Genomic DNA, 18,589 nt, shown 5'->3' with positions numbered 1-18,589 from the left:
ACGTATGTGGACGGCATGTGCACGTATTTGAAACATGACCTGCGAGATATATGTGTAGCACATGTGGGATATACTTACATTTATATATAGTTCGGTCTATGCAGCACAACATACTACACCAAACATATATACACAACTTCACAGCAACTCTTTCTTTTTTATTTAACATCAAACAAACAATACAACAGAGAGAAAAAAATAAAATCTCAAGTATGAGTCTTCACAACTATCTGTTCAGATTGTATGAGCATCCTGTTTGGTTTTAGTATGTACAGAAAACACCATTTATGTGTGTGTGTGTGTGTGTGTGTGTGTGTTTACTGTGGTGCAAGTTTATGAGGTTAATGTCTAATCTAAAGCACACTGATCGAGCACATCACAAAGAGGCAGCATGAGAAAGAGGCGCAGACGAAACAGCGATGGGCGGGGCTTAGCGCTCTTCTGCCTCTCGATTGGCCACTCGTTACATCATTCAACCGTGGTGTTGACTGATTGGTGCAACAATTCTAGTCAATATTCCGCTTAGTCACTTCGGCGGAGTCTGTGAACTTTCAGCAGTCTCGGGGTTCGTCGGCTTTTCTCCTCTCAGAGAGAAACACAGCGATCGGCTCTTCTGCGGGTCACAGTCTGCTCTCACTCACGACACGACACACTGGAATATCCAGCACAGATTCCAGATGGAAGAAGCAGATAAAGTTTCCTCCAGCGCACCTGATGGAGCTCCGCACGATACTGCCGTGAATGAAGCCGCTGCGCCGGCAGACGAGACGCTGCGGAACGCGGAGAATTTACTGGAGAAGAACAAGACTACCGCACAGACGACTGAGGTAACTAGTGCTCCACAGATGACTGAGATACCTAATGCTCCACGGATAACTGAAAAAACTAGTACTCCACAGACCATTGAGATAACTAGTGCTCCACAGATGACTGAAGAAACTAGTACTACACAGACCACTGAGATAACTAGTGCTCCACAAATAACTGAAAAAATGAGTACTACACAGACGACTGAGATAACTAGTGCTGCACAGACCATTGAGATAACTAGTACTCCACAGATGACTGAAGAAACTAGTACTACACAGACCACTGAGATAAATAGTGCTCCACAAATAACTGAAAAAATGAGTACTACACAGACGACTGAGGTAACTAGTGCTCCACAGATGACTGTGATAACTAGTGCTCCACAGACCATTGAGATAACTAGTGCTCCACAGATGACTGAGATACCTAATGCTCCACAAATAACTGGAAAAATGAGTACTACACAGATAACTGGAAAAATGAGTACTACACAGATGACTGAAGAAACTAGTACTACACAGACCACTGAGATAACTAGTGCTCCACAAATAACTGAAAAAATGAGTACTACACAGACGACTGAGATAACTAGTGCTCCACAGATGACTGTGATAACTAGTGCTCCACAGACCACTGAGATAACTAGTGCTCCACAGATGACTGTGATAACTAGTGCTCCACAGACCACTGAGATAACTAGTGCTCCACAGATGACTGTGATAACTAGTACTACACAGATAACTGAAGAAACTAGTACTCCACAGACCACTGAGATAACTAGTACTCCACAGACGACTGAGATAACTAGTGCTCCACAGACCACTGAGATAACTAGTGCTCCACAGACCACTGAGATAACTAGTGCTCCACAGACCACTGAGATAACTAGTGCTCCACAGACCACTGAGATAACTAGTATTCAACAGACAACTGAAGAAACTAGTGCTTCACAGATCGCTGAGGTAACTAGTACTTTACAGATGACTGAGATAATTAGTACTACACAGATACCTGAAGAAACTAGCACTCCTCAGATGACTGAAGAAACGATGACTCCTCAAAAACCTGAAGAAGCCAGTGCTCCCCAGATAACTGAAGAAAGAGTCACTACACAGATCGCTGAAATAAGCAGCACGTCGCAGATAACTGAGGAAACTAGTTCTCCAGAAGCAGCTGAAGAAAGCGTTACTGCTCCTGCTAGTGAAGAGCCCGAGACTCCAGCTGAAGCAAAGCCTGTGACTCCAGCAGCAGAAGAAGCACCATCATCTTCAGTGGCAGCTGAAGCATCTTCATCATCTTCATCATCATCATCTTCAGTGAGGGAGGAGAGCGTGACTGCGGTGATGGAGAGCGCCAGTGCTCCTCAAGCTCCTCAGGAGGAGGAGGAGGCTCCTCACACAGAGCCGGAGAGCAGCACACAGATCGCGTCTGAGGACCGAGAGCAGGAGAAAGAGCCGCACACTCTTCATCCATCACCATCCCGTGAGTACGGCGCTGTTTTCCGCCTTCTTTGTGCGGTGCTGCTCGGGCGGGTTCTGATGCGGCTTTTGTCATCGCCTCTTTCTGAAATCGCAGCGAGCGGACAGAGATGCCGAGATCGTCTGATCGACCTTATGTCAGATGCTTGAGTGTCGCGGTGGTAGTGGTTTGCTGTTGCGGAAACGTGGCGTGAGACGGCATTATTGTGTGAATGTTGAGGCGGCATTATGGTGAATTTGGTCGACGCGGCCCGCCCGACTCACGAGACAAAGACACGCAGCGCGACAGGACGCTTCGCGAGGACGAGCAGCCTTACAGTCGCGTGCGTGTGAATATATGAGGCTTTAGATGTATTTGTCTGACTAATGAGGCCTTTTATACGGTTATTTAAAATCTCCATGTATGTGTGTCTTTAGATGTGAGGGTGGGACTGCTGTATGTAGAGACAGCATTCGACAGATGTGTTTACATATACAGATATATACATCATCATCATTCAGCAGGCATTGCTATATATTTGAAGAATTCAGTCAATCATAACTGATTGTTCAGACGTGTATGATGTTGCTGATGCTGTATTATGTAGCTGTTCATCAGAGATTCATTGACTGCGGCTGATTAAGAGTTTGTTCTCATGTTCTCAGAGTTCCTGTAGGTGTTGTCGGTCATAGGTCAGTTCTCACGAATCCAAACTGTCTGTTTCTGCAGCACCTCAGACTAATGTTCATCCGTCTGTAACACTCTCGTCTAATCATTCAATATCATTGCGCCGTGCTGCTCAGATCCAGCCTGCTTTCTTCTGTCAGGACAGAGGCTTCTTCTCCACATATGCTGCTGTTTCTTAGGAATTATATAACGCAAGGTTTTGTGAGTAGATTACAGTAATGACTGCTGGAGATGTCACTGTGATTATTAATTACGATCATCACAATTTACATTGAATGATGTTTTGAATAGCTTTGAAGCAAAGCTATTTTTTTTTCATTGTTTGAAGCAACTGCATGCCACATTTTTATATGTAGTTTTTTCTTTAAATATAAAAAAGTAAAAAAAAACAAAAAAAAAACCTTAAGATACCCTATAGGTAAAACACACAAACTCTCTGACGCACACACCCACATCTTAAGCAAGAAGAATAATGTAAGTGGATTTATTTTTATTTATTTATTTATTTTTTGTAATTGTGCCTTTGAACGATCACATAATTGTGGCATCTGTAATTGTAATCATGATTAGACATTCGATTAATTGTGCAGCCGTTATACAGTGGATGATACTGCTGTCAGATGTTACTGGAGTGAAACTAAGGAAATAAGTTCATCCAAAAAATGGAAATGTGCTGTTCATTCACTCATCCGCAGCCCTTCCAAGATGGAGGTGACTGTTTTTCTTGAGTAGAGGAGTAAAGGAGTTTTTTAGCTGAAACTGCGGTTCTTGGTGAGACTCATAAAATGCAAGTCAGCAGCTGCTCGTCTTTGAGAATAAAGGAGAGCGTATCAGGCGACACAAAACGACTCCCCTTGGCTCCTGATGATATATTGAGCTCTAATGAAGTGAAATGATCACTGAACATAATAACAGTGCTGAATAGTGATTAATAGATGCCCAGTGAAGAGTGCAACCCATAATGAATGAACATGAATGAATGCACTGAAAGTCAGATGTTTCTCACGGACACATCAGAACATGAGAGAAGATGAGATCAGGAGCAGATGAGGTCAGACGACAGCACAACCTGACTGAACACAGCGAACTCTCTGTCTCCCCATGTCTGTCCAGTCCTGGACCTGAGAATTCATTCTTAAATGACCTGCCTGGTTAAATATTAGCTAATTGCATGGTGAAAATGAGCGCACGGTGAGCAGCAGCTCTATTACTGGTGATGCTGCACTGGTGTGAAATCTATGACATCATCACCTAGTGATCGTCACATGACAGCAGCAGCGGTGCTCAGGGCTGATTTATAGATCAGCTCATACTGACATTAGCATTGCTTCATCAAACGAAGCCACGGCACAAACATCACATGTGTCTGAGACACACACACACACACAGAGGAAGAGCGGTAACGTGAGATATCATAGAGCTCAGGGTGATGCAGCAGGATGGACGACAAACTCAATTAGAGCTGATCTCAAACCTGTTTAGTCCTCCATGCAGGAAATGTCTGTGATTCAGCATGTACTTCCTGTTTGAGTGTGAAGTGTGCTGTATTGATCTGGACGCACCTCACGTCACCTGACTGTAGTGGAGAGGCTGTTCTCCTGCTGTCGTCTGTGTGTGTGTGTGTGATTTAGGACAGCTGTTGTCTAAATACAGACTGAGATGTCTTCATGCTTGTTTCCATCAGGGTGGAACAATCTTAAGTGAGTGTTGAGTGACGCTCGGCTTCTGTTTCCTTGTGAGATCCAGATCAACACATGAGACCGTAACACTTTATTCTGATAGTCCACCTCAGTTATTATACTGATTATCAGAAACTCACGTCAACCTATTCTACTAACCCTAACCTAAGAGTTTACTAGTACTCTAATGAGAGTTGGTTAACATGTAGCTGTAAAGTTACTTAATATGGAATTAAAGGCATGAAGATCATGTCAGCAGCACCTGATTTACTTACTATTATTAGCTGGAGGAAACGAATACCATCACAATATTACTATTGCATTTCACTAGTAAGTGTTACTAATAGCTACTAATGATGTTTAGTGTCATGGAAATGCACAGTAATACAGATATATATATGTATTCTGCTGGTGAGATCAGACTCTACAGCCTTGATTATATTTGCTCTTATTAAACTCAGTCTCTGCTCTTCCGTAATCTCATTTGTACCACAGATTAAACCATGTATTGCTCATCACTACCAGAGTGAAAAGTAACCATAGAGCTTATGACTAAATGCTTTTTTAAAACACTCCGGTATTTGTTATGAAAAACTGCAGTTTAAACATATTTATGATAAATATGAATGCAAAACACTGATGTCAACTTTATTTTGTGCTGTAACTTCAGTTTACTGTAATTATATTCCCTTACTTCTGAGTCAGTATCTGTGCGGGGTCAGAGCGGGCGCTTTCACAGACGGTCCAGACTAACCAGACTGAGCCGATTTAACCTAAAGAAACGTGCGCTGGCTAATCTCAAAATATGTCCGTGCCATGGATTTGTCTCAAGATGTACGCCAGTAGTGGCATGTTTATAAAAATGATTTAAATATCCTAATTAAACTATGGCCTAATCCTGGTTTAATTTAAGCCCTGTCTGTGAATCCAGATTGAGATGTGTTTACTGCGTAACTACAGCTGTGATCTGAACACACTCACTCCTGATCCATAGATCAGTGCATATGAAGACCAGTGACATGAGTAGATGCAGACGTCACTCTCTAGATCAAAACAACACATGATGCTGCTGGACTGCAGTGACCGAGGGCGGATTGTGTATCTGATGTGACGGATGTGTTCACAGATCACCTTCATCCGCCCGCCGTCACATGAGCGCAGTCAGTCTGTTTGTGACTCTCGCTGGATGAGGAATAAATCTCTTGGTTGGAGAGGATTGGCAGCTAGTTAGAGGTTTCTGTTGAGTATTAACAGCACTGCAAGCTCATGTGTCGTGCTTTATTTATTTATTTGTTTGTTTATTGTCAGTTTGTTTGTTTTCCAGGGTGTCCATATCACAAGTGCATTTAGCAGTTGCTTTGATAATCAGTAAATCTGTTGATTTATTTCTTTGATTAATCACCTTTATTTAAAAATGTTTCACATATCAAGAAGTTTCACACAGTCAATAAAATGTTCATATAGTGTATAAACATTATATTAAGGCAAAAAAATGTTAAAGGGTCGTGAAATGCATTTTCAGATCGTTGTATTATCTTTGTAGAATTTAGCGTAGTGTGGACGATTTTTGCACCTTTTCCCATCCCCATTTTCACTGTCGAAACCTTCAGTTAGAAACTCATGTAAACGTCCACTGCTTCATCACAGCGTATCCTCATCCTCCTGCGCAGCACACGTGTGATGAGTGTTTGATGCGGACAGTGCCGTAATACAGCCAAATATGAGTCTGATTAAAATTAAGCAATGCAACCACAATGACCATGTAGCACTGCACAACATCCTGAGCTGTTTATTGTTCATGTAATGAAGTGTGAGAGAGTGGCGTAATTGTGCATCCTTCACATTTAATTGTGAAACCGCACTCTTCCTGCTGTCAGAGAAAATCCTCTCGTGGGAGATACAGTAATATGTGTGTGTGTGTCTGTAAATATCATATACTGTTATAATAATAATAAATGACCGCACATGAGATCAGCTCCAGTCTCATCAGATGAGGTGTGTTTCAGATGAACAAACTCCTGCTGCTCACAGTCACTCTCAGGAGCTGTTTATCTTTGAAAGGATGTTTAAAGATTTACTTCATAAAATATATTGGTGCATATTTGGGCCTTTAATATTTGCATTGACTAACTGTGCCCTCACTACTGTCCTCATGTTGATTCCACATTGATTTGGATATTCATTGTGACAATTCTGTTTGTATATTTTATTATAATGTTGGATGCAATTGATTATAGAATCTGTGATTTGTAATTTTTTTTCAGTCAGCTGTTAAGCAAAAAAAAACTTTTCTGTTTTTTGAAGTTTGTGAAATAGGATTGACTGTAGAGTCGCTGTCATTCCAGACACACAGGCCTTACATTGACCTGAAGAACAGCACTGAAGCGGTTTGTGAGTGATCTGCTCTGCTCCATTTATGTGGATTATAAGATATTGTTCTGTTCTGCTTCAGAAGGAGCGTCAGTGCTGTTATTCAGGTGTGGTTAAATAACCTTTGACATGACGTGATTCACAGTACAGCTGATTTTATTCTGTATAGATTATTAACAGAATAGCATGTGGTGGCATTGTCACCATTTTAATGAATGACCTGTATTTAAGATGGTATTGTTTTTGAATTGTTTTTAATGCATACAAGAAAAAACGGCTCCTCGTAAACTCCTGAAGCAGCCCGTGACGCTGGCGTTTGTCACGCTGGTCTTGAATGTTCACAGAGTGAGTGTTGAGAGACTGACACTGACTCATTGTCTGAATCAGAGCTGAGCAGCCCCTGTAAAACTGTAAAAGATCTCCTGTAAAACTCTTACAGGGTGACTAGGGTTCGAGTCAGTGTTGTGTGTGTAACTGCTCTCCGTCATTGTTTTTCAGATGAACCTGAACCTCCTGCTGCTCCTGCCGTCGCTCCTGCCCTCCTTCAGTTTCCATCAGGTACGTTTCGTCTTTCCTGGTGTGCTGGTGTTGTTTTCGTCTCTGTCGTGTTGCCGTTTGATTATTGTTTGCATTTCAGGGTGACGTTTGACCCGTGCGGTGTGATGTACATGTAAAGTTAACAGCTGAAGTAACCGAATCAGTTCAAGAAGTGACAGACATGCTTGATTTTCCCTGATCTGCACTAGAGCTGTCATGATGCCAGGACTCAATACAGTACCAGTGAACCTTGTTGATTTTTCAGTCATATTAATACCACTATAAAAACTGAAATGCTGTTAAACACATTCCATTATTTGGAACTCCAATAAAGTGAATCAGTACAACCTTACTGACATTCACGAGTCACGCCTTCACTAAAATACCACTGGTTAAAGCACCCAAGTACCAAACTCACTCTGTGTAGCCGATACCATGGTAAAACTGCGGTGATCTGTGGTATTTGGTATTGAAACACTGGTATTGACAGCCCTAATGCAGAGTGAGTCTTGCTGCAGAATGTGTCGTGGCCCAGAGCGGCTCCGATGATTGATGACGTTAGTCTTGATTTGTGCCGCTTTGCTCTTTGTCTGCTCAGATGGTGGATTGTTCTGCCTTCATACTGACTTTCCTTTGTAGCGAGAGAAGTCTGGTCTCCTTCAAGTCTGTGATGCTTTGCATCAGTTAATCTTTACAGCAAGCCTCAGTCATCATATTTCATTCTTTCAGAGCAGATATGGATAAATAGTTTTTAGAGAGAGCAGCAGATGCTTTCACTGAAGAAGAAATGGTCTAGAAACATAATCAAACTCTTGGAAAAACAGAATTTTCATGTATTATGATTACGTTTAGTTTGAAGTTAGTGAAGCCTCACGGGATCATCCGTGTCCCAGACTCTGGTTAACCTCAGCTCATGTCTCACTCTGATCCCGCAGACCGCTGCGATTCTCCATCCGTAGTCTCACAGGTCAGCGCTAGTCTCGCTATGGATTCGTCGGGAGGTAAGGACTCGGCAGCGTTCGACCCGGATGTGCTGAGCCAGTCGGACGACGACTTCATGTTCGAAACCAAAAAGAGTCCATTCCAGGCGTTTTCCCCCGTGAGCGACGGCCTCGAGGAAGCCACCGCTGCCAGGAGATCTGTGGAGGTGTCTGAGAGTCCGTCTCCAGACCTGGTGCAGGACGCGTACGATGAAGGCCACGTGCAGTCAGAGGAGCTCAGGCCGGAGACCGATGCGGACGCGCCGCTTTCCCTTTCGTACGCTCCTTCCGACCTTTTCTCAAACGTCAACGCCGCGTCCGACGACCGACCGACGTGTCTCCCAGATATTCTCAAATCTTCTCCGCTGAACCCCGACAAAGTGGACTCGGGCTCGTCAGAAGGAAGCCCCGATTTCAGCCCGGTTCACAGAAGTGCGGACGATTCCCCAAATTCCCCGTTCCCCGCTATCAATCCGTTTGGATTCGACTCCAAGATCTTACTGCTGAAGGAGATGGCCGATGAGACGGAGGCCAGAGCTGTGGAGAAGGCCAAGCTGGAAGTGGAGAACATCGACGAGCAAAGTTTCACCGCTTTCGATCTTGTGAAAGAGACGGACGTGCCTCTGAAGAGTGACGGCCTCCCGAAGGACAAAGATGGAGCCGAGGAGCTCAGCCAGACTTCAGTTCAGACGGCCGACAGATTCGAGTGTCTCGGCTTCCCCGGAGGAAACGTTCGAGAGCCGTCTGATTCCGAGAGTCCGTCTGCGGACTCCTTCTCCCCGGTGCTGGACGCGGTCCCGCAGGAAACGTCGAGCTTCGGCGCGGAGCAGGAGCGAGGAGCCGTCGGGGAGGAGCTGGACGCCGCCGAGGAGGTGTCGGAGCATGAGGTCTCGTCTGAAGAGTTCGAGTTTGTGGAGCGGCCACCGCGAGGAGCCGCCGAAGAGTTCCTGGAAATGCAGGACAGCCTGGCATTCGTCAAAGCGTCAGAAATGCCGCAGGACGAAGACAGATCTCCTAAACCGGAGCCTCAGGAGGCGGCAGATCAAACGGCTGCAACCGAAGACGCAGAAAATCAAAGCTCTTACCATCTCCTCACCCAGGCGTCAGACAAACCTTCCAAAGCAGGCCTGGAGTCTGATTTCCAGGAAATTTCCCCAGCTCCTGTAATCCATCCTCCAGTGGATGAAACGGGAGCTGAGAAGACGGAAGCTGAAGTGGTCACGTGTGATCTGAGCGCAGCAGCAGGTAAATTCAGCACGGACCGCCGTCTTCATCGGAACTTCTCATTTACCCATCGTTTTCTGTCCGTGTACCTTCATCATTTGTGTTTTGTCATTTATTCCCCTCATCGTTCATGTGTCCCTCGTGCATCTCACCTTTGGCACGGCATGATGTTGCATTACGATTGCGTTTGCATGATCACCTTTCCCTTGATTTCAGCGTCTCACAACTGCAGCCCCATATAACAATGTGATTGGTTTATGATTGACTACTTGCTGTCATGTTTGAATCAGGATTATCTCAGATATAAGTAAATGTGAACAGTTTGTAGTGGCAGAGTATGGAGGTTTTCAGCACGTTTCTCAGCCGTGATGAAGCAACGCAGCAGGTGTGCTGTAGGTCAGGAACTGGATCACTGTGTTTACAGAGCACTAACGCTGCTCATTTGTGTATCTGAATCAGGCTGGACTTTATGCTCTTGAGTGTCAGGACTGATGTGCGGTGAGGGCGTGCAGGTCGGCTGAGCGGGAATGTCTGCGTTTATGGTGTGGAGATAGATTCGTAAGTGCGGTTTGTGTAGGCGGTGGCCGAGAGGAGCCGCGTGTTTCACTTTCGAGCGCTGCGTTTATCTCGTGTGTAGGAGACGCGACTCCCTCCTCCTCCTCCCCCTCCCCCTCCAGCTCCACCCGCCGCTATAAGCGCTGGTCTTCCTGTCGGCTCTGATAGCCTGCAGTCTCCAGTCACATCCACACGGCAGACATGGACGAGGCGCTCGAACGGCCTGCAGCGCACTGGAAACACAAGGGTAGACTCTTATCGCACACACTAGCTCTCTCACTAGGTTTATGACGCTTGAGTGTTTTTCCTTTTAGTTGTGCTGTGGATGTTTGCAGACGTGTGATGTTGGACTTAAATGCGCAGATGAGCTGCTGGTTGAGATGTGTTTGAATGCAAATCTTTAGCTGAACGTGCTGCTGTGACAGAGCTGACCTTTGCTCCGGGAGAGTGTCAGTATCGCGCAGATAATCTGGCCAAAGGTTCTGGGTGCGGTGGGTGAAAAGCAGTCGTAGTTTAATGATTTGCTGCTGTGTCTTGCAAAATGAGGCGGCCTAGAAGCAGAAACGTCGCTCACCTTGCGTGTGTTGACTCCAGCCGTGTTTCTCAGCGTGGTTTGAAACAGATCTGGAGTCCTTCACACGTGTCTTGCGTGCTGTCGCAGGAGATGCGTGTGATGAGAGAGATTCACTCCATGAAATGCCCGTTTAATGATGATGAAATCAAACTGTTTAATTACTGTATTCAATTAGCATGATGTTAACAGAGGCATTATACTGTCAAGAAATATGGCAATGTCATGGTGCTTTTCTGTAAGGGTTACACTGTTTGAAGGAGTTTTCATATTATTTGATAGCATAGTAATTGGTATTTTGGAAGAAATTCTGGTTATAGTGAAGTTTGAAATGGTGGGAGATTTCAGTCTTCTGTTATGACAGTATTCCACATTAACTCCCTTACTACACGTGGCCAAGCAATCTCCATAGGACCACTTTCGTTTTGATACATTCGCACAGTCATTGTGAACGTAGTTTTTGCTTTATCATGTATGTTTAGAGGTGAAAAAAAAAAAAAAAAAAAAACAATTAACGATTTTTGGCAAAAGGCTGAAGCATAAAATGTGGGGGGAAACTGACGAGGTTGACTGTGCACTACTAATCAAAAGTTTTTAAACAGGAAGATTTTTAATTTTTTTTTTTTTTAAGAAGACTCCTCATCAAGCCTGCATTTATTTGATCCAAAGTACAGCAAAAAGAGTGAAATTCAAAATATTTTTTACTATTTAAAATAACTCTTTTCTATTTGAATATATTTTAAAATGTATTTATACCGGTGATTAATGATGGAATTTTCAGCATCATTATTCTGGTCCTCAGTGTCACATGATCCTTCAGAGATATTCTGATTTGATGTTCAAAAAAAAAAAAAACTATTATTATTATTAATAATAATAATATTATTTATTATTATTATCAATATTTAAAACAGTTGAGTACACTTTTTTTTAAGCTGTTTTCAGCATAACAACAATAATAATAATAATAATAATAATAAATGTTTTTTGAGCGGCAAATCAGCATATTGGAATGATTTGTGAAGGATCATGTGACTGGAGTAATGATGCTGAAAATTCATCTGAAATCACAGGAATAAATTATGTTTTAAAATATAATATAAAAAGCAGCTATTTTAAATAGTAAAAATATTTTAAATATATATATTTTTTTTACTGTTTTTGCTGTACTTTGGATCAAATAAATGCAGGCTTGGTGAGCAGAAGAGACTTCTTTAAAAAAAAAAAACACTGAACACTTACTGTTCAGAAGCTTTTGACTGTATATGATGACAGGTTTCAGATACATTTTTCCCAAATGTATATAAAACAGCGTGCCACAGATCTGTGTGATGGGAGATGTGCTGCTGAAGATGTTTGTGAGTGTAATAGTAGACTGAGGTGTCATCAGATGTGTGTTTCAGTTGTGTGCGAGTACAGGATCAGACACACTTTTATGGACTGGCATCAGTCGGATCATCTGCTGGTTGATTTATGAGCAGGTTTCAGTGAATCAGAAGTGAGTGTGATCTGAAAGTGGAATCATGATCCACAGCTTGTGCATGTTCAGCATTTCTCATCTCATTGTCTGCTAACGTCCATCCCGTCCCTCGTCGCGTGTCGTCAGGCGTGTTCCCGTGCGGCTGACGTGTGTGTGCTGTGTTTCAGTGCTGGAGCTGCTGTACTGGCGGGATGTGAAGTCCAGCGGGCTGGTGTTCGGCTCCAGCCTCTTCCTCCTGCTCTCCCTCCTCACCTGCAGCATCGTCAGCGTCCTGTCCTACTCCGCGCTGGCCCTGCTGTCCGTCACCATCTCCTTCAGGATTTACAGGGGAGTCCTGCAGGCCATCCAGAAATCTGATGAGGGACATCCATTCAAGTGAGTCCAGAGCAGAAGCACCGTGTGTGTGTGTGTATGTGTGTGTGTTATAAACTTGTCATAGTGTAGTGTGTGTTCAGGTCACGACCCCTACATTAGTTCAGTTTAATAAATATACTAGAGTTGTTGCTCTTTTCTCATTTTCACAGACGGTATCTGGATCAGGAAGTCACTTTGTCTAAAGATGCGGTGCAGAGACACAGTGATGTTGTTCTGAGCTGCGTCAACTGCACGATGAAGGAGCTGCGGCACCTGTTTCTGGTGGAGGACCTGGTCGACTCGCTGAAGGTCTGAACAGCCTTTCTGTATAGTAAATGAGAAATATGTAAACTAACCTAAACATTTAGTAGAAGTTAAAGTAGGTCACGAGAAAAAAAAAAAATTGTATTAACTGAATAGTTCACTGAAAAAATTATGAATCTGTCATCATTTACTCCTCCTTAAAGGAGAAGTCCACTTCAGAACAAAAATTTACAGGTAATGTACTCACCCCATTGTCATCCAAGATCACATGTTCATGTCTTCCTTTCTTCAGTCATAAAGAAATTGTTTTTTGAGGAAAACATTTCAGCATTTTTCTCCATATAATGGACCGATATGGTGCCCTGAGTTTGAACTTCAAAATGTAGTTTAAATGCAGCTTCAGACGATCCCCCTTTTTAATCTCAAACACTCGTCTTGTCTTTCTCTCCCTGAACTCTGTGTATTCTGACTCAAGACAGTTAGGGTATGTCGAAAAATTCCAATCGTATTTTCTCCCTCAACTTCAAAAATCTTTTCAAAATCATCCTACATCGCTGCAGAAGAACAGACACAGTGTTTGTAAAGTGAACATGCAAAGAAGATCAAACACCCTTAACAAAAATGGTAAAAAAGTGATATAGGACGATTTTGAAGTTGAGGGAGAACAAGAGATGGGAGTTTTTCAACATACGCTAACTGACATGAACCAGAACAAAAACAGTTCAGGCAGAGCAAGACAAGACGAGCGTTTGACATTAAAAAGTATATAAATTGTATTAATTTTATGAAAATAATCGATTGTTTCGCTAGATAAGACCCTTCTTCCTCGTTTACAACCGCATTTGTGATCGTTTGAAGCTGCATTTAAACTGCATTTTGGAAGTTCAAACTCGGGGCACCATATCAGTCCATTATATGGAGAAACATCCTGAAATGTTTTCCTCAAAAAACAATTTCTTTATGACTGAAGAAAGAAAGACATGAACATCCTGGATGACAAGGGGGTGACTACATTATATGTGAATCTTTGTTTTGGAAGTGGACTTCTCCTTTGATGTTATTACTAAATTTCTTCTCTTCTCTGGAAGTTAAAAGATGATATTTTGAGATGCAGGTTAGGAGCAACATGAAGTTGAGTAAATAATGATGAAATTTGAAGTTATTTGGTGAACTGTCCCTGTAAGTATCAAAAGTGCATTTCATAAAGCTTTCAGTCAAATATAGTGGAGTAAAAGTGCAATATTTGCCTCTGAAATGTAGTGGAATTTAAGTATCAGGTTGCTTTAAATGCAAATACTGAGGATGTTTTCCAAAGCTGTTAATGAGGTAGAGATTACAGATACAGTTTAATGCATCTCTGTTACGTGTGTGTGGACATTGGCTCAATTTCAGTTCAGTTCAGAGAATCTGAAATTAAATAATGTGTAATAACTTGTGCTAAGCCCTCTTAACCACACTTCCTCATTACATCATCACAAGAAACATCATGACAATCCGTTCAATCTCCTTCACCTTCTTAAATCCATACAACCAAATGCAAAGCAACACCAGCTGAAATTGACTTTGCTCAATATTCATTCACTCAACTGACATGATTTTCCTTGAAACCTCTGAATTATTCCTTACATTCATACGTCGACAAGTGTCATCTTCAGGGGCTGGGCTGCTGTTGCGTCGTCTACCGAACGTGTGCCGTCTTCATCGTCCTTCAATACTTTGCCTGTCTTTACTGCAGAAGTCTCTTACCTCTCGCTCTGCTCTCTGGGCCTCTTATGATTGTTTCTGTCCCACACCCTCCTGCTGTTCACCCGAAACTCATCAAATGAAATCCCAGCAGACGTCAAAGACTCAGTACATCTTCAGATCAATCTTCAGTACAGAGCTGCTCTCTTCACAGTCCTGTCAACCTGTCAGTGTGACCTCCAATTCACAGACTGAGCGTGAGGCTCTCTCTTCAACAATAATTAAACTCCTCAAACCTACCGATAACACCTCCAGCTCAGCATCCATCGCCCTTTCTACTTCTCCATGTATTCAACCTCTGTTCACTGTTCAGCCTGTCTCAGTCTCAGTTTTTCAGAGATGTCCAGCTGTACGGAAGGACTGAGATCCCATCCCATCTTCTGTCCTATCTTGAATCCTCCTTCATCACTGACTCTGTCCCGTCCTGCCAAAGGTCAAATGTGAGTGTGTGTGTGTACTTCCTCCACAGCCGCTCTGTGTGGAGGTGTGCCCCAGGGTTCGGTGCTCAGTCCTCTTCTATTTCTGCTTCACATGCTTCCCCTTGGTAGTATCACATGTCACCGTATTCTGCACTTCCACTGCTGCGCTGATGACGTCCAGCTCTACATCTACAGCAAATATTACATTACCGCTGAAATCCAGTCCTCTCTGTCAATCCAATCACCAGAACCATTTTACAAGTGTCCTGTAACAGAGTGCATAAAGGATAATGTAGTCACATAACTATATTTGATGAGAACAATTATATATTTTTATTGTAAATCGATTGTATTGTAATGTACAATCCCAATAATAATCCTAAACACTGATTTACTCTTTGTTGTTGTGATCTGAAGTGTAGTCATATGCTTGTTGACACACTCGTTCAAGATGTTTTGTCTGTTCTGTAGTTCGCGGTGTTTCTGTGGGTCCTCACGTATGTCGGCGCCTGGTTTAACGGACTCACGCTGCTCATTCTCGGTAAGGACGCTGAGAGTTGATTTCACTTTATTCTATTCATTCGTGCTTCCTTCAGTCATTGTTGTCGTGGGTTGTTGTTCAGTGTTCAGTGGTGTTTTGATGTCTTGTGCTGCAGGTCTGATTGGAGCTTTCAGCGGCCCAGTAGTCTATGAGAAACACCAGGTAATGATCACGGCTGTTTTTCCAGCTAAAATCATGACATGTATGATTGATGAAACTGCAAAAGGTGATTTAATGAATGAATTAGATGGTTTGACATGTAGTGACATGTAAAGAAAAGATATGTAGTGTTTTCTGGAGTGTGTGTGTGTGTGTGATGGTCATGTTGTGTGTGCTCTGCAGACACAGATCGATCAGTTCATTTCCACGCTGAAGAACCGGATGAAGGAAGTGATGGGCCAGTAAGTCAAACTCACTCATCAGGGTTTATGTAGACTGGATTAGACATGCTGGTTCAGTCTTTCTGGTTCAGATCTGATCAATAAGCATTAACTGACCAGTTCAGAATGTTAAATTACTGTTAGACGGGATGAGTGTTTGTGAGGCATTAATAAAACCAGCAGGTGTGTCTTTATGAAGAAAGGGGTTTATTTTTTACACACCACATCAGATGATGAGGATTGACACACGGCCGTGTCGTCACACACCTGAGGTGCTGATGTGAACAGAACATAAAAGAAATCGACCAGCACACACACAGTACATTTCACTGTAATAATGAACCGATTAATCCATTAACGAACAGATCCTCCAGCACCCAGAGCATCAAAACATATGCAATAACTTATTCCCAGACCTCAAACTCAGATCAACAGGTCTGGTCTACTTCAGTCCTCATCATAGCACATCCACTGGTTTTAATGCTAAAGAAGCGTCATGCTGTGGTTCATGCTGTGGTCTGATGCGCAGCCTCTCAGATTCATTTGACATTGATTTCTATAGTGCTTTTTACAATACATTCCAGAGTTATAAATACAGTTATTTATTGTAGTTATATAAAGCATAGTATAGTGTTTATAAAGTATATGTAGTAGATTTTGCGAGCATGTCACATTTAGTTTATTTACTTAGATTTTTCTCTTTAAATAAAATAATAAACAAATAAAGTGTGATAATACTATTATACTTTAAAATAAAAAGGCAGTATTAAACACAAATCAAATTATTTTATAGTAAACTTAAAAATAAAATGCTAATATTTACTTCTATTTATATACAAATTTTCATCATTTTTAAACTTAAAATCAGCAAGCTTTTATTCTGGCGGGTTGCTGGCAAGTATATGCGCTTCCAGGTTTAGCCCTGCCGACTGAGGAACGTGAGCGAATGAAATGTCACAGTTTTGCGTTGTGCTTTGAAAACGGCAGCGTGTATCCTGGATCTTTCAGTTTGAATAGAATAGAAATCAAATACAGTAAAGTTCATCGGTCTAAAATTCTGAACTTATTTACAGAGCACTGTTTTTATTTTGGTCGTGCATGCGGACCTGCGTACAACTTGTGTGCACCCCTGTGTATAGGCTGTATCACAAATAAAGGCAGTTATTATTGGTTTTGGTATTGACATTTTGTTAAGTTACTTGTCAGATTGGGCAAGTAAATTTCTCTTTTACTTGCCCCTACAAAACATTCACTTGTCCTGGACAAGCCTTAATGCCGAGCCCTGCGTATGGTTTTAAAGCAGCTTTTCAGGAGATGCTTGTTTCTACATTATAGTGAGGAGTGACATGTAATCAGAGCCAACAGAGTCAAAGCAACATCCTTATGACACCGTATGTGTGTGTTTTTATGACATATCAGGACACATTTGTGTAATGACATGGGTATGACATAGCTATTACAAGGAGAGGGTGGCTTATGAGGACATTCTGAGTGTCCCCATAATACAAAAGGCTTATAAATCGTACAGAATGAGTTTTTTTGAGAAAGTAAAAATGCGTACAGTCTCCTGTGAGGGCTAGGTTCAGGTGTAGGGCCATAGCAAATATGGTTTGTACAGTATAAAAACTATAGAAGTCTATGGAAAGTCCCCACAATTCATAAAAACAAACCTGTGTGTGTCTTGTCTCAGGATTCAGGCCAAGGTTCCTGGAGCTAAGAAGAAGTCTGAGTGAGTCTGGAGCGGCTCTGATCTCCACACGTCATCTTCATCTCTCTCTCTTTCTCTCTTTCTCTGTCCGTCTGTTTTCTTCACTCTTCGGTTCGTTCACATGACCGCATCTTCATGAAGTTGCTCTGATACTGATTGTGAAACACTGGTTGCAGAATAAATGAAATGTGTTGTTTAATGTCTGAGAAACGTCGTTTTGGTCCTTCAGAGAATGAAATGCACTACAAACCTTTCTTTTTTAAAGAGGGAAGTTGAAGAGTGTCAGTATTGGCGTTTTGTGGTGTTTTAGTTTCTATGACTGTGATTTTACTCGATTGACTGGAGTTTCTCTCTCATACTCTGTCATCTTAGCAACTTTTCTAGACGAGAGTAGATATCGAGACATTTGAGCTCCCCTGCAGGATCATCTCTGGATGAACACGTTTACATGAAGCTTCCTCCGCAGAAGTTATTGTATTTAAATCTATTTATCTCTGGACCGACTCCTAAAAAGCGAGCAGCGTTTGCCATGCCAATAACTGTGAATGAAACGCGTCCCGTCGTCTGAACTCTGTGAATGCATTTTGACATGTTAATGAGAACCAATAAAGCTTCTAGATCACTCTGTCCCCTGCTTGAGATTATTCAGCTCTATTCAGCCAAATGAAGGTCGTTGCACTCGTGCTTTTCACCTCTGTGAATATTATAGTGTCACTTTAGTTAATATGTCAAAGTAGATTTTGTTCTCGTTTTGATTTTACTTTCAGTAGTTGTGTTGAGTTTTTGTCATTTTTATTTGTTTCAAATGGTTTGTAGCCAGTTTTAGTTT

At 42.3% G+C, this 18,589-nt stretch overlaps 1 protein-coding gene across 6 annotated transcripts; it reads left to right on the top strand.

The window, feature by feature from the left end:
• The first annotated feature begins 303 nt into the window (after nt 1–303).
• rtn4b (reticulon 4b) lies at nt 304–18,382 on the top strand. Of its 6 annotated transcripts, none has more exons than XM_051125922.1 (10): nt 307–1,151; nt 1,395–2,292; nt 7,503–7,562; nt 8,477–9,766; nt 12,519–12,726; nt 12,876–13,014; nt 15,603–15,672; nt 15,788–15,834; nt 16,015–16,073; nt 17,743–18,382. In XM_051125922.1, the coding sequence occupies exons 1-10, from the start codon at nt 678–680 to the stop codon at nt 17,783–17,785; spliced, it is 3,288 nt and encodes a 1,095-aa protein (XP_050981879.1). In that variant the 5' UTR covers nt 307–677; the 3' UTR covers nt 17,786–18,382. The 6 variants fall into 6 exon arrangements, with proteins under 6 accessions (XP_050981878.1, XP_050981879.1, XP_050981883.1 ...); XM_051125925.1 differs by having other exon boundaries at nt 310–1,151; nt 1,611–2,292; XM_051125924.1 differs by having other exon boundaries at nt 310–1,151; nt 1,584–2,292.
• The last annotated feature ends 207 nt before the right edge of the window (nt 18,383–18,589 follow it).

The sequence above is a fragment of the Labeo rohita genome, chromosome 13 (genome assembly GCF_022985175.1).
Source record: "Labeo rohita strain BAU-BD-2019 chromosome 13, IGBB_LRoh.1.0, whole genome shotgun sequence".
In the NCBI taxonomy this organism is placed as follows: domain Eukaryota; kingdom Metazoa; phylum Chordata; class Actinopteri; order Cypriniformes; family Cyprinidae; genus Labeo; species Labeo rohita.
Note: the sequence above shows the minus strand (reverse complement) of the source record. Positions and strands in the feature narration are given on the sequence as shown.

What these genes read in the sequence shown, in the direction of transcription:
- rtn4b (XM_051125921.1), top strand. Translation starts at nt 678, where the DNA reads ATGGAAGAAGCAGATAAAGTTTCCTCCAGCGCACCTGATGGAGCTCCG. An exon ending in TAGTCTATGAGAAACACCAG is followed by an intron (nt 15,835 to 16,014) that starts GTAATGATCACG and finishes TGTGCTCTGCAG; the next exon opens with ACACAGATCGATCAGTTCAT. An exon ending in ATGAAGGAAGTGATGGGCCA is followed by an intron (nt 16,074 to 17,742) that starts GTAAGTCAAACT and finishes GTCTTGTCTCAG; the next exon opens with GATTCAGGCCAAGGTTCCTG.